This window comes from Ornithorhynchus anatinus, chromosome 1 (genome assembly GCF_004115215.2).
Source record: "Ornithorhynchus anatinus isolate Pmale09 chromosome 1, mOrnAna1.pri.v4, whole genome shotgun sequence".
Taxonomy (NCBI): domain Eukaryota; kingdom Metazoa; phylum Chordata; class Mammalia; order Monotremata; family Ornithorhynchidae; genus Ornithorhynchus; species Ornithorhynchus anatinus.
Window position 1 is genome coordinate 51,954,190 of NC_041728.1, and position 16,106 is coordinate 51,970,295.

The following is a 16,106-nucleotide window of genomic DNA, read 5'->3' on the forward strand; positions in this document are numbered from 1 at the left end:
AGTGAGTGACAGGCACACAGGGTCAGGCAGTGAATACTTGCACATGTTGATGATGAAAACAGTTCTGAGTAACATAAAAAGTTTTCTCCAGAATCTAATTTGAAAGAGAGCAGGCAGGGCAGGAGACAGAGCACAAAACATTTGATTTCTATCCACTGGAAAAATCAAGTAGAGTAATACTGAATAGACACACAAAAACCTATTAAAAATAAGTAGAAAATTTGGTAGAACTAAAGAAATGTATTCCATTCTTCACCAGAGCAAATGAGGATAAAACTATGATTAGAATTAGGGCTATTTTAATGACATGAAAAAGATACTGGATTTCTTAACTTTTCAATGCTATGGTTTAGAAATGAGTCTCCATGGAAATTTTTAAAACATAGATGGGTATAACAGTCCACAAATACTCCCATTTGCCAACTTATTAAAAAATTATGATACAAACACAAAAATTGCAAATGTATTTCATAAATATGAAGTTGGATTCCAAACTAGTCTCATCCACTAACAGGTGATCCAATTTTGTGATTATTCAAGATAGAAGTTTGAGTATTACTTTGCTCTAAATAGCCTAACCGAACACTTTCTAATGTTTTTCTTAACACTGTTCAATATACATATACCTAATCACATACACAACTTAAGTTTTCTTCAGTGTAACTGTAACAGTCTATAATTTGAATTTAGTTCCTTTATTACTTCATGTATTTAAATGAAGTTGGCTCTAATGATTTCCAAAGTGCACCTAAGCACTGCTGATGATGACTCAGATCACATTTCTGTCCTGAGTTTAACCTTAAACTAAGGCTTAACTAGAGTACTTTGGTCAACCAAAAAACTTAAAACTCTTCCACCCGATACTGTCTCTGTACCTTGTAAGTCTTTGCTTGTTTCTGTAAATAGAATTAATGAATTGCCAATCACTTAAATCACCAAATGCAACATTAAATTTGAACATGGGTCAGTGGCTGTAAAACTCATCTTACTTTCCTCTTCTTACACCATCTAGATATAAATAGGGATGCTTGAACTGGCAATCTAAAATGCCAGCCCTTGTGCAACAATACGGCTTATATCTCAGTATTCTCAGATAGCAGAGAAGGAAAGTCTTGTTAGAATAGGGAATCATATCCCTGCCAAACAAAAACCAAGTGAAGTAGCATAATCTGCTCCTTTCACTGTCCTTCCTCTCCATACACAGCCGAATGATTGATTCAGGGAAAAATGCCTAATCAGAAGTTGTCATTTCAATATGAAAATGAGAGAGGAGCAGTGAGCAATGTATGTAATAATTTGGAAGCCAGCCTTATACCAATACAACCTGAATGCCAATAAGGCAAACAGGAAATCATGGGCCACTGTAGAGTTAATAATGTTGGTATTTGTTAAGCGCTTACTATGTGCCGAGCACTGTTCTAAGCGCTGGGGTAGACACAGGGGAATCAGGATGTCCCACATGGGGCTCACAGTCTTAATCCCCATTTTACAGATGAGGTAACTGAGGCACAGAGAAGTTAAGTGACTTGCCCACAGTCACACAGCTGACAAGTTAAGGAGCACAGGGGTCCTTGGGGACAGGTGGGGAGAAGTTTCTCTAACACAAGCACTTCTGGGATATATAGTCTATAACACAAACCAAAAATGTTCCCCCAAAAAGGCAGCAAGAACTCTAGGCTCTACTTTGTTAAATTAAAAAAGGAGCAGCTGCCATTATCACAGTCTCTAAGACAGCATAGGTGCTGCAGCTTGGCACTAAGACTGAACATGATTGCCAAAAGGGGCCTCCCAAAATTCAGGACTCCAGCTTTCTCCTGGCCCAGGCGCCACTGAATGCCACTCAAAGTTTAGCCATGAAAAGGAAAAATCAAAAAAGGGGATTCAACATCTGCTGAAGTTCGATGAGAAGACATGCTTTCAAATATTTTCCTTTCAGCACACTAAGGAAATGATCTAGGACAAGAAAAATTTAACTGATTAAAATTCTTTAACATTTGAGTCCCTGAAAGCATTATCTACTGAAAGAAAATTAGTATGTTGTTCATGTCTGTAATAACAGCCAAATGGAAAATAACATCTGCAAAAAGAAAAAAAAAGAATCCCCTTGAGCAGTATAAATGCTGACATACTATTTTCCCCTAGGAGACTCAGAATTCATGGTTAATAAGGAGGACTGGTAACTATACACTCAGAGTGTACAGTTGTCCTCTGTATTCAAAGAAGACATCACTGATAGTGAAGTTCACCTATTACTGCATTTGTGGATAAAAAGGCCAATGCAGAATCTATATTCCCAGCTACAATGAACACAGAAAAAAGTAATTCCCTTCTTCTGTTATCATTTGTAGTGCCTGAAGCTGTTTTCTCCTTTGCCTCCTTGCCTCTCACTGCATATGCAGCTTTTGCTCAAAAAGAGCTACCCCTTCTTAAGGGCAGTGAGAGATACAAATCAGACCTCAGCACTGACTCAGGCTTTAGCTGGGATGCAGCACTATCTGAGACTTTGTTTCATGGTTTCCTTAACTCTCAGAGCAAGGCACAGATAATACATTAAATTACAATGATCAGAAATAATAGTTCAACCCTTAATTGTATTGGTTTGGCCAGAGACAGCGAAATAGTATTTACAAACCCAGAACATTGGCTCTAATGAAGAGCTTCAAATAGTAGAGATCTTTTCCTGATGTTGGAACTGTCCTCCAAATACTGGAAATTACCAAAGGAAAAGAACATTGCCTAAACTAAAAATTGTTTTTCCTGATTTGAACCACAAATAACAGGGTCTTCTCCAGAGTCTCAACATCTCCCTCTAGACTGTAAGCTCACTGTGGGCAGGGAACATGCCTACCAACTGTTATACTTTACCTTGCCAAGTGCTTATTAATAGAGTGCTCTGCACAGAGTAAGCGCTCAATAAATACAACTGATTTATTGATTTCCTTCCTGCATTTTACAAAGGAGAGAGAGGAAGAGGGGTCTGGCAAGCAAGGGAGTCTGGCTGCACGAGCAGTAGAGAGAGACTCCTGTTGACATTTTTGTAGAGGAAGAAAGGGGCAAAGTGAAGCAAGTGCCAGCTAATGAGAGGCCAATGGAGGTGGGAAGACTGGAGACAATGCTAAGCTGATTAAATCCTGAGATTTCTGGGAAACAAACATATTTGGCAAAATTGGGAGAGAGGAAAAACTAAGCAGCTGGTGTGTGGGTGGGTGGATGGGAGGGGGTGGATATTGGGGTGTGTGTGGGGGGGCGGTGTGGAGTGGTAAAATTGATTCCCAGTAGAAGAGAAACCCCAAGAGGTCAAGTGAGAGGGGGAAGGAAACAGGCAGAACAGAAAAGGCAGTATATGGACAGTCATGTTCTGTGGTTAAAGGGGGTAAGGTTTATATTCTGCCTACACATTCCTGCTGGGCATTCTACAGAAGGGAATTTTTCCATTTAATAACTTAGAGAAGCAGTGTGGCCTAGTGGAAAGAGCGCAGGCCTGGGAGTTGGAGGGCCTGGGTTCTGGTCCTGGCTCCTCCACTTGTCTGCTGTTTGACCTTGGGCAAGTCACTTAACTTCTCTGTGCCTTGGTTTCCTCATCTGCAAAATGGGGATTAGTACCTGTTCTCCCTGCTACTTAGATTGTGAGACTCCTGGGGGACCTGATTATCTTGTATCCATCCCAGAGCTTAGTACAATGCTTGGGGGAAAAAATGGTATTTGTTATTAGGTGCTTCCAAGGTGCCATGCGTGGTACTAAGCACTAGGGTAGATACAAGATAATCAGGTTGGATACAGTCCATATCCCAAATGGGGCTCACAGTTTTAATCCCTATTTTACTGAAGAATTGAATGACTCTCCCAAGGTCACACAGCAAACAAATGGTGGAGCTGGGACCAGAACCCAGGTCCCCCAACTCCCAGGCCTATGCCCTATCCACTAGGCCATGCTGCTTCTGTTTGTTTGGCACCTAGGAAGTGCTTAAAAAATACCACAATTATTAGTATTCTTAGAGAAGTCTTATTTGGAGAGTTGAACAACTATCATTGTGCTTGTCAGGCCATGAAAAAGCTAAAGAAGCAGCACTTAGAACTAGTGCTTCTATTACCCCCGTGGAACTTCACAACTGACCAAGTGGTGCTCACCCCTGGGCCAGAAACAAACCTCTTTAGTTTTGACCTTCTTAGGTGAGATGAGGGTAATCTGTTTGCTTTTGATAACACAGAGATCTTTTTAATGTTGGGGTCAGCTAATGTTTAAGTTTGGTACTTCTCTCTAAGGTTTGTTTTAGGTGTCTATTGGAATCTACTAGCCGCTCCCTATTATAGCGGTCCAAGTCAAGGACTCAAACTGAACCAGTTTTAAATGAATTCACCTCCCCACACTCTCCTTCACTAATCCATCATTATCATTTAATGAGTGCTTTCTGGGTGCAGGGGAGAATACAGAGTCCATTGTGGGCAGGGATTGTCTCTATTTGTTGCTGAACTGTACTTCCCAAGAGCTTAGTATAGTGTTCTGCACACTAAGCACACAAATGCAACTGAAAGAATGAATGACTAGTTATATGATTTCAGTCAATCATATTCATTCATTCAATCGTATTTATTGAGTGCTTACTGTGTGCACAGCACTGTACTAGGTGCTTGGAAAGTACAATTTGGCAACAGATGGAGACAATCCCTAACAACGGGCTCATACTCATACAGTAGGGTACTGTACTAAGCATCTGGGACAGGGTAATATAAAAGAGTTGGTAGACACATTCCCTGCCTCCAGGAAGCTTACAGTCTAGAGGGATTTCTGCCCTCAAGGAGTTGACAATCGAGTCTTGTCTTGATGCTGTCATGTCACCTCTGACCCATAGCAACACCATGGACACATCTCTCGCAGAATGTCACACCTCCATCTGCAATTCTTCTGGTAGTATATTCTTAGAGTTTTCATGATAAAAATACGGAAGTGCTTTACCATTGCATCCTTCAGCGTATTAAACTTGGGTCTCCACCCTCGATTCTCTCCCATGCAGCTGCTGCCCAGCACAGGTGAGTTTTTACTTGTGGCAGATTGCTTTCCACTCACTAGCCACTGACCAAGCTAGGAATGGAATGGGTATGCCTTTGCTTGATTCTCCCTCTCAGAGTCGAGACTGGTAGAATACTGAAAATTCTCCAGGTGTGACCTTGAGAGGGGTTACAATCTACTAATACTAGTATTTGTTATAATGGTAATAATGGTATTTGTTAAGTACTTACTATGTGCTGGGCACTGTACTAAGCACTGGGGTGGATACAAGCAAATTGGGTTGGACACAGTCCCTGACCCACGTGGGGCTCAGTCTCAATCCCCATTTTACAGATGAGATAATTGAAGCACAGAGGAAGTGAAGTGACTTGCCCAAGGTCACACAGCAGACAAGTTGCGGAGCTGGGATTAGAACCCATGACCTTCCGACTCCCAGGCCCGTGCTCTATCCACTATGCCACACTGCCAGTAGAGGTGGTAGAGACAAATAATTTCCAGATGTGCGCTCCTCTAGACTGTGAGCTTATCTTGGGCAGGGAATGCATCTATCAACTCTGTTGTGTCTCCCAAGCACTTAGTATAGTGCTCTGCACACAGTAAGTGCTCGATAAATATGATTATTGACTGGCAGGCAGCGAAGTGTATATTAATTGGTGCTTAAATAGTTGGGTACTGTAAAATGTTATATAAAAAAGTGCTACAGGGGATTGCTGTGAGTACATAAGGGAGTAGCTAATGGTGAAGTTGAGGTATTAGAAATTCATCAGGGAAGACTTCCTGGAGGAGATACCATTTCAAAAGGGTTTTGAATTTGGGAAGAGCAGTGAATTTGAGGGAAGGAAATAGATCGGGGAAGGGCATGAAGAGGTCAGAGGCGAGAGAGAATAGAACAAGGCACAGTGCGTGAATTAGCTTCAAAGGAATTAAGAAGGAAAGCTGGGCTATAGTAGAAGAACAAAGTGAATATGTAGGAGGTGGAGAGTTGAGTGCCTTTAAGGCAATGGACAAGAGTTTCTGCTTGAAGCAGAGAGGAATGAGTAGTCACTGACAGCTACTACTACTAAGTCAGTACAAAACAAAATCTTCAAACCTCTCCCTCACTCTGGCTTGACTTTATTCTCCAGGGAAGACCTTTCTGCACAACTCCCCAGTCATCCCTTAGTTCACGTGGACTATGTCGGAGTTCTTTTCCAAGCCCAACATACTCTCTTCAGCACACAGGGACAACTTGCCAAATTCTTATACTATTCATAGCTTCTTACTCCAGTTCATAGAATTGGGCAGCATATTGTAACCTCCACCTTGGAGGTCTTACTGTCTTATCCGAACCCAGCCTCCCAATTCTCTAACATGGTGCTACCTCAATGAATATACCCAAGGCACCCTGGTGTACAATGAGGACACTGCCATTTGCATTCAACACATCTACCTAGTTCATTCATTCAGAGACTTCTAGAATACCAACACAAGTGTGTACACACAAATTAGCTTGCCCCCAATCTAAGGCTGCGGGAGGATGGAGTGTGTGCTCCTAATCTGTCCTTTTATTGGGAATGTCATTCAATAGGCTACATGGAATAAGTGTACAATACAGAAAAAACGATGGGCAATACCAATGTAATAATAATAGTTGTGGTATTTTTTGCATGATTACTATGTGTTGAGAACTGCCCTGACTGTTGGAGTAGATCCAAGGTAATCAGGTTGGACACAGTACCCATCCTACATGGGGCTCACAGCCTAAATAAAGGGGATAACTGGTATTTAATCCCCAATTAACAGATGAGGTAAGTGAGGCATAAAGTAACAGCATGGTGTAGTAATAATAATAAGAATAATGTTGGTATTTGTTAAGCGCTTACTATATGCCGAGCACTGTTCTAAGCGCTGGGGTAATAATAATAATAATAATAATAATAATAATGTTGGTATTTGTTAAGCGCTTACTATGTGCAGAGCACTGTTCTAAGCGCTGGGGTAAACACAGGGGAATCAGGTTGTCCCACGTGGGGCTCACAGTCTTAATCCCCATTTTACAGATGAGGGAACTGAGGCACCGAGAAGTTAAGTGACTTGCCCACAGTCACACAGCTGACAAGTGGCAGAGCTGGGATTCGAACTCATGAGCCCTGACTCCAAAGCCCGTGCTCTTTCCACTGCGCCACGCTGCTTCAGAGTACAGCCCTGGGAGTAAGAAGGTCATGGGTTCTTATCCCAGCTCTGCCACATGTCTGCTGTGTGGCCTTGGGCAAGTCACTTCACTTCTCTGTTTCTCAGTTACTTCATCTGTAAAATGGAGATTGAGACTGTTAGCCTCATATGGGACAGGGACTGTGTACAACCCGATTTGTTTGTGTTCACCCCAGCACTTGGTACAGCTCTTGGCACATATTATGTGCTTAACGAACACCATCATTATTATAGTAGTTCGGTGACTTGCTCAAGTTCACCAGCAGACAAGTGGCAGGGCCAGAATTAGCATCCAGGTCCTTTGAGTCCCAGCCCGTGCTCTTTCTAATGGGCCATACTGTGAAGATGTGCCCACGTGAGATGGACTCTATAGATCTCTCAACAGCTTCTTACACTCAACAAGGGAATGTCTAGACATTTCCGGGAAGGTCTATTCCTGTGGACTACCAGCCCTACACAGAAATTCACCACTTACGTCCAATTAGGAAAAAAAAACTAGACCTCCTTCCTCTTCCCTTCTGAGATTTCCATACTGAAATTTCCCTTTTGATTGTCCAAACTCAGCCTAGTTCTTCAACTTTCTCATAGTAGAGTCTCCCCTTCTATGCCATTATAATTATTGCTTCTAATAAAAGCTCCATATTAGAGAAGCAGCCTGGCCTAGTGAACAGACACAGGCCTGGGAGTCCTGGGTTCTAATCCCAGCTCCACGACTTGTCTGTTGTCTGACCTTGAGCAAGTCGCTTCACTTTTTTGTGCCGCAGTTATCTCATATGTAAAATGGGGATTAAGACTGTCAGCCCCATGCGGGACATAGATGGTTACTTATTTTGTTAATGATGTGTATATATCTATGATTCTATTTATCTTGATGTTATTTATTTTGCTAATGATGTGTATATCTATGATTCTACGTATCTTGATGATATTGATGCCAGACTACTTGTTTTGCTGTCTGTCTCCCCAGTTTAGGCTGTGAGCCTGTTGTTGGACAGGGATTGTCTCTATCTGGTGCTGAATTGCACATTCCAAGTGCTTAGTACAGTGTTTTGCACATAACAAGCCCTCAATAAATATGATTGAATGAATGAATATATTTATATTAATGTCTGTCTTTCCCCTTCTAGACTGTAACCTCACTGTGGGCAGAGAATGTGTCTACTTTTGTTTTGTACTCTCCTAAGTGTTTAGTGCAAAGCACAGTTGAATGAATGAATGAATGAATGAATGATTAGCTTGTATCTACCCCAGGACTTAGTATAATGTTTGGTGTATGGGAGGTAAGCACTTAAATAGCATAAAAAAATTGGAATGCTCAGGGCAAGAACCACTCTTCCACCTAACACCTTGAGAACCACGCTCTGCTCCCCACAAGAGGGCAAGATTGGCAAAAGCCACAGCTCCTGGCCAGCCTTGGCTCCTCTGCCCTCGGGACTCCAGTCTCTGTGTGAGGTGACCCAAAGGCTGGGGCTGTTTCTGTCAACTCCCCTCCCTTACTTTCTTCCCTTTCATTCACTCAACCAATTGCATTTACTGAGCACTTACTATGTGCAGAGCACTGTGGTAAGCTCTTGGGAGAGTACAATGATAAACAGATACATTCCCTGCCCATATTGAGATTACAATCTAGAGGACAAGCTTACAGCCTAGAGCCCTCACCATGCAGGGGCAGAAGGAAACCTACCTTCCCAAAATTCAGAACATTTGGACAGTTTTTTGTTTGGTTTTTTAAATGATACTTGCTAAATGCTTATTATGTGTCAAAGGCTGTTCTAAGTACTGGGGCAGGTACAAGTTAATTAGGTGAGACAGTCCCTGTACCACATGGGACTCACAGTCTAAGTAATGCCCTGTAGACTTTTACCTCCTTGTGGACAGGGAACATGTCTGCCAACTCTGTTGTATGGACTCTCCCAAGTGCTTTTTACAGGCCTCTTCACACAGTAAGCACTCAATAAATACCACTGATTAGTTTCTCACTGAGGGCTATTGCCTGGAGCAGTGAGGATCCAAGGACAGTACTCTCCAATTATCAATTAATAATTACATATTTTGCTATTGATCTTTTGAGCTGGTGAATTTTAGTCTGCTTTTCTTACTGATTAGATTCCAAGTTAGATTGTTCTGAATATCTGTCCTCTATTACAAATTGGGAGCCAGGGACTACATCTTAATCGAGTTTTATGCAATCATCCCAGCACTAAGTACTGTGTTTTGCACAGGGAAAATGCTTAATAAAAGTTATTGTTAATAACAACAATTACAAATAGGGAAGGAAAAATACAGGGCTGATTTATGTACAAGAAAGTAGTTCCACACAGCCCTCTGGTGGTATCATGCTTCACTGCAGTTTCCAAGCACTGAGGCTTGAACAGAAAAATTCCAAGACAGGAAAATCGAGAGGGTTACCCAGAAAGCAGGGAAGGCTCAAAAAGGGTAAAGAACTAGAGACTAATGCAGTTACAGCACCGGGCAACTAATATGTTATTTCTTTTTGGTTTTGCACTCTCAAAAATCTTACCACATCTACAGAGAAGCTGCCTTTGGAATTTTCCCTTTTAAAAGCCATCAGTCTATTCAGATCCAAACTTCTCATTGTATTATGAGAATTTTTGGAACCTCATCAGTGGTTGCTCCAAAGATATTTCCCAGTGTCCATAAGTTTAAAGTTTAAACTTTCATTAAACAGTTCATACCCCTAAATACAATAATATTTCAGCTCTGCCACTTGTCAGCTGTGTGACTGGGGGCAAGTCACTTAACTTCTCTGTGCCTCAGTTACCTTATCTGCAAAATGGGGATGAAGACTGTAAGCCTCACGTGGGACAACCTGATAACCCTGTATCTACCCCAGTGCTTAGAACAGTGCTCTGCACATAGTAAGCACTTAACAAATACCAACATTATTATTATTATTATTAATATTCTAGACCAGCATTTTCATTCACCCTGAAGTCATGATTTTATAGATTCCATTATGACTGTTGGTTGATGAAGTCATAATGGAAGTCTAGCTTGAACATATGGACACATGGGTTGCTGTTTGGTTGCTACTTTAATTTTTCAAGTATCTGGTATTTAGTACTTTTCCTTTAAAATGTTAGGGGAATTCTTCTTATTAAATGGAAGAATAAAAGTTAAAAAAATTGAGCAATTTAGTTTTCTAAGGGGTTAATGTACACTCACTCTTTCCTTCTTCTAAGAAATGTGGACGAGGCCCAACTGCCCCTAGACTCATGAAAAGATGAGGTGGGAGTCCAGGTTCAGTGATTTTTTCATTTCTCCCAACACCTCAAATAAATCAGTGGTATTTATTGAACATTTACTGTTTGCAGAGCACTGTACTAAGGACCTGGGAAAGTACAATACCAAAAAATTGGTAGACATGATTCTTGTCCACAAGGAACTTACGTCTAGTTGGAGAGAAAGACACTAAAATAAATTACAAGTAGGAAAAATGACAGAAAGTAAGGATATATAGCTAAGTGCTGTAATGTATGAAGAAGAAAAAAAGACACCCCTCATCACAAAGCCAAGCCCAAAGAAGATACAGATTAACAACTCCTCTTAAAACTAAGCAATAAGGATGTCTAAATCAAAGCTGTAAGGAAAGTTTAGATAAGGTTGTAGCCTTGGAGCTAAGGGCATTTAGTAAAGCATTTCCCAAATGGTTAATAAAGACAGGAAATGGCATTTTTAATATATACACATGTGCATATTATATAATATATAGTCCTAGCCACAATGACAGTACAGATAACTCTATGCCAAATATTCAGTCGCTTTCAAAGCTTAACTTTAGGGTGGCAATTATTAAGAGACAAAGCTGGAGACGGAGAATCAACAAACTAAGGCATTCCACCCCAAAAGTAAGAGTGGAAAAGCTCAAAATAACTTTGTCATCTTCTTGCCTACACAAAGAAATCTAATTTTAACAAAAAAAAAATTCAGTGTTTTAGAAAGAACTGTACTGACAAGATAGTTATTGCTGATTAGTTTCTGCTATTCCAAGTGACTTGTTTATTATTTGGGTAGTTTCCAAATTGTTCCCTCTGAGATTCATGCAGACAAATCCCTTTTATAATCCCACTGAGGAGCCTGACAGCCAGAGTGAAAAGCAAAGAGACTCAAGACAGAAATAAAATCCAACGAGATTCTTTCAAAGCTTATGTAGTCAAAAACCCAAAGATTTTGCAAGCATAAAGATGTCAGTGAAATCTACATTTTTGTGCTGTTTGTTAAGCACTTACTATGCAGCAAGCATGTTCTAAGCACTGGGATAGATACAAGTTAAGCCTCCTTGAAACCCCAGGAAGATTGGTGGCTGCTGCCTAACCATGGAGGTGCCTTGTATTCTGCCACAAGAAGCCTGAAATTCTCCTCTAGCCAAAGCACCTTACTGATTTGGGGGTTTTTTATGTATTTGTCGGTGTTGTGTTTAATGTCTCCTCATTCCTGATGCGCTGTCTCTAGTCCCTCCTCCCCACTTATACTCTTAGACTGTGAGCCCTGAGATACAAGGACCATGTCTAATTCCCACCAGTGTATCCTCTCCCAGCACTTACTACAATGCTCTGCATACAACAAGCATTTAATAAATACTATTACTAATTAAGTGCTTGGTAGAGTATAGTAGAATGGTGCACATGATCCCTGCTTTCAAGGCGTGTACAATCTAGCTGGGGAGCAATTTACTTCTGATTCTACTCAAAGATGATGTGCTTTATTATAAGCAATGTTCTGCATATGTATTGAGTGCTTACTGTGAACAGAACATTGTGGGAACTTGGGCAAGTACAATGCAACAGAGTTGGGAGACACGTTTCCAGGCCCAGTAATAAAAGTAGGTTCAAATCCAAACTCTTCTGCAGCTCATAATTAATGCTGGCCCAAACACCACAACTCTAGCTCAATCGCTTTTAACCCATTCAGATATTTCTCCTGCTCTGTTCTCCAATTCTTTTCCCACCTTCTGAATGAAGATTCTGTTGAATGACCCTTGCCCTTTAGCACTCCCGGGGGTAGGGGGGAAGAGTCAAGATGTTTCCAGTTAATGTCTGCCTACATATGTCAGCTCCAGAAACACGAAGTTTTAAAATATCCAAAAAGCTTATCTTTCACGAGATACTTTTTGTCCTGTCCCCACAAAAATCAACAGTATGCCTCCAGCCACATTCTGGTAATGAAAATGTGTTTGTCCAAGGGTTTATTTTGAACTGATTGTACCTCTTAAGGTTAAGGCTTACAAACTGAGTTCAAGTGTCTTTCTTCCTCTTCCATACCCCCTTCCCCTCTCTCAGGCCTATAGTAGGCTGAGTGGGGAGAAAAGAAAGCAGAGTCTATTTAGAAATTGGCTGGGAAATGCTGCTGAAAAAATTCCTCATTTTGAAGAGATTCATTTGAAGGGACTGCAATATCCCTAAACATTTATTTTTAGGAACTATGGGTTTGACAGGAAATGACTTAGAATTTCAATTTAAAAGATGTAAGGAATATTTTCTGCAAGTTCATGGCCACACACCTAAATAATTACTCTGGGAATAAAGTGTACCCATGGTTTCCCACTTTAAAATCCTAGCTTGGTGAACCAAACCACACATTATTTCCAGGTAAATGAACCGAGTTTCTTGTAGTTTTCCATCTTCTGAGGTTTCATATAATCCAAACCAGTTCTGCTCTATATGCTATCGAAAATCCAGGGGGCATCTGAGGGAGAAGAGGAAGAATTAACTGTACTGTACCCTGATGTTTACAGCCTCTTCAAATATAAACCAGCTAAAAACCTGTGACATGGGAGAGCCTAGGGGTTACCGTAATATAGGATTAGGTACCCTGTAAAATAGATGAATATACTGACTTCATGATAAAATATTTCCAGGGCTTGTCCGGTAATCGCATAAATATCCTTACAATGTTTTGTTCAATGCTCCAACCCAGTTAAAAAGGTGTAAGAGCATTTAAAAAAAGAATTTACAAAACCTAGGCTGCCATTTTCCCTATTTCTCTCTCAACAGTTGCTCTGCAGTTTCCCAGTAATGGAAACTGAGGGGGTGGCAGGCAGCCTCTCCTAAGCTAATGTTAGAAACCTTCCCTGCTCAGTCATCAGCAAATACAGCTCAGTCATCTCCTTTATGCAGAGTTCACAGTCTGTCACGGGTCCACTCTGACACAGCCCGCTCACCCTGCAAACACACATAAATAAAATTTGTTTTAATTGATTCCCGACTCAGAAGGGCAGCTCTAATGCCTAATGAGCCAACCCTCCTGGGTTCTGTCTTTATGGGGTCACTATAACGCCATGACACATAAAGAGTTCTACCTCAAAACAATGAATTGGCTTTCTGCTTCACAGGCCTCTCTCCTTCAATAAATCTCTAAACTGAAGGGGCACTGCCACCCTTAGACACAACACCTTCATTACAGCTGTCACTGAGATTCCCCTCAAGAGTCAACCAGAAGAGCAGGGCTCTTATTACCCGGGTATGTCTCACACAAAAGAACAGAAAATCCCCAGTCCGGAGCCACAGGCTATCATGCCTCAGACTGGCTGAAGTGATCTATATCAACTCCCTAAGAACGGGCCTGATGGCCAGAAAATTAGCAAACTGAAAAATGAATGCCTCCCCCACTAGCAAAGAACAGCAGGTCTGAAATAACCACTGGTTTACATCAGCCCAGAGCAGACGAAATGAAGTTATCACAGAGGAAAAACAGGTTTTATAACAGACCAAGAGAACTATAAACTTCGCAAGCTCAACTCTTCTAGGGGGCCTCCAAATACTGTACAAAATAAGTCACAATAGAGCCCTACCAGGAGATTAGACATCTTTCTTCTGCCCCACAGGACAGTTGAGAATCTTGGCAAATGCCCGGCAGAGTCTGCCACTCCGTAAACAGTAGGTTATGTGAATATAGCATCTCACGATCTTGTGGGTTATCAAGGCCTCCCTCCTGTTTTGCCCAACTCCTGGCCACGTTCTGGTCATCTAGAATCACCAAAAGTGGGCAAGCAGGAGAGAGGCCCAAAAAAAACCTCAACTTGAACAACATCAGTGAGTTGATTCTGTGTCACACAGCAAGGCCGCAGCAGCAGTGCAATTGCTGAAATGCTTTCCTGTGCACAGAGAAGCAGCATGACCTAGTAGAAAGAGCATGGGCCTGAGAGTCAGAGGACCTGGGTTCTAATCCCGACTCTGACTCTTGTTTGCAGTGTAACCGTGGGCAAGTCACTTAACTTCTCTGTGCCTGTTTGTCATCTGCAAAATGGGGAACCAGAACCTATTCGCCCTTCTACTTAGATTGTAAGCCCCCTGTGGGACAGAGATTGTTTCTGACCTGATTAACTTGTATCTATTCCAGGGTTTAGAACAGTGCTTGACACATCGTAAGTGCTTAATGCCATTATTATTATTACAAGTAGAAAGAGAAAACCCTTTACCCTTCAAGTACTGTAATTTTTTTTACAGATTTAGACTACACAAATATCCATTCTTAAACATATTCATCTTAACTAGAATTCCAAAGGGCAGGTTTCAAATAAACCCTAATGTCCACATTCTCTAAATTTTCTATGTTATAAGACATTCATGCTACGGTTTCCCTTCATTTTTCCCAATTCTCCATTTTAGATTTGGTGACCTAGAGTTAACAAGAGACTCATTAACTGGTGGACCTTTATTACCAAAGGTAGAAGCAGTGTTTGTAAGATAGAGAGGGGCAAAATACCAAACACATATAAATGTCTTGCTTTTCCCAATTAGGAAAAAGTCCTCAAAGAAAAAACAACAAATAAATAAAAGAAACTGACTCACCTTTGGTAGAATATGCTTCAGCAATCATCCTCAGTCTGTAAGGAGGAACGGCTGCTAGCTGCAAATCATCCAGGCCAACCCTGGCATATGTGTTGAGAGCTTCTTTGTAATCTCCTTCCACATAGTTTAACTTGGCCATGATCAAATTGGATTCTTGTAAGAATTCTGACTAGAAGGAAAAGGAAGAAAAATATTTTCCAGCAATATTGCATTTAGGATTTTCTTCCTGCAGAGCCATCTGCTATAGCTGAATTCACCTCCTGTTCAGGTACGTGCACTGTTTTGTTAGAATTATGGATCGAAAGGACTATTCTTGGTAAAACTCTCAGTGGAAACAAAACAGGAAATCTGCCAAAAACCAATCAATCCCTTCTCTCTTTCCCCCACTAATGATTTTACAGTGACCCAGGGCAACAGAAGGACAGCCCCCAAGAGAAGGTGAAGATGAACAAAGGAGACTGAGACATGGGTACGAAGCAAGCTGTGGACAATGGAAATAAGGGGATGTTGATGCCTCATGGTAGAGAGAGACAAAAGCATTGCGGATGACCTGAAGCGAGGTTTCCATTCAAGAGACCATTAAGAAGCATCCAGAACAGACTCAAGAAGGGAAGAGGGCAGTCAGAAATATTAGCATTGGCTTAGGATGAAAAAAATCAGGGATGGCCTAATGGAAATTAGGTGAGGAACCTAAAAAAACTTTAATATACTGTTTGTCCTTTCTATTCCCTTTTAGAGTTGTATAATGGGAACTCTGAATATTTGATGCAGGCAGATGTTCTTATTCTAAATGTTCTTAATGTTCTTACTCTAGTGCAGGGGTCAGCAACCTTTTTGTGGCAAGGGCCAAACATAATGAAACCTTTGAGCTGTTGGTACACAGAGGCAACCATACAACTTTAGTGCACATTATCATAACTTACTTCTTGAAAATGTAATGGCTATCAATCAGTGATATATGAGTGCTTACGTTTTACAGAGCACCATACTAAGCACTAGGGAGAGTACAACAAAGTTGGTAGATACGTTCCCTTACTTCCAGGAGTTTACTCATTCTAGATGAGGAGACATTTAAATAAGTTATGGATAATTATATA

General features: G+C 41.1%; 1 protein-coding gene and 1 non-coding gene across 3 annotated transcripts in view; both read right to left on the reverse strand.

Annotated features, from left to right (window-relative positions):
- TTC7B (tetratricopeptide repeat domain 7B) overlaps positions 1-16,106 on the reverse strand; it is a 258,122-nt gene that overhangs the window by 212,774 nt on the left and 29,242 nt on the right. For both annotated transcript variants that reach the window (XM_029067900.2, XM_001506377.4), the window contains exon 3: positions 15,010-15,178. In XM_029067900.2, coding sequence (XP_028923733.1) covers positions 15,010-15,178 — 169 coding nt within the window. The remainder of the gene's footprint in view (positions 1-15,009; positions 15,179-16,106) is intronic.
- Positions 5,039-5,176, reverse strand: LOC114817466. Its single transcript, XR_003765325.1, has one exon. It is a non-coding gene; the product is annotated as a small nucleolar RNA SNORA7 (small nucleolar RNA).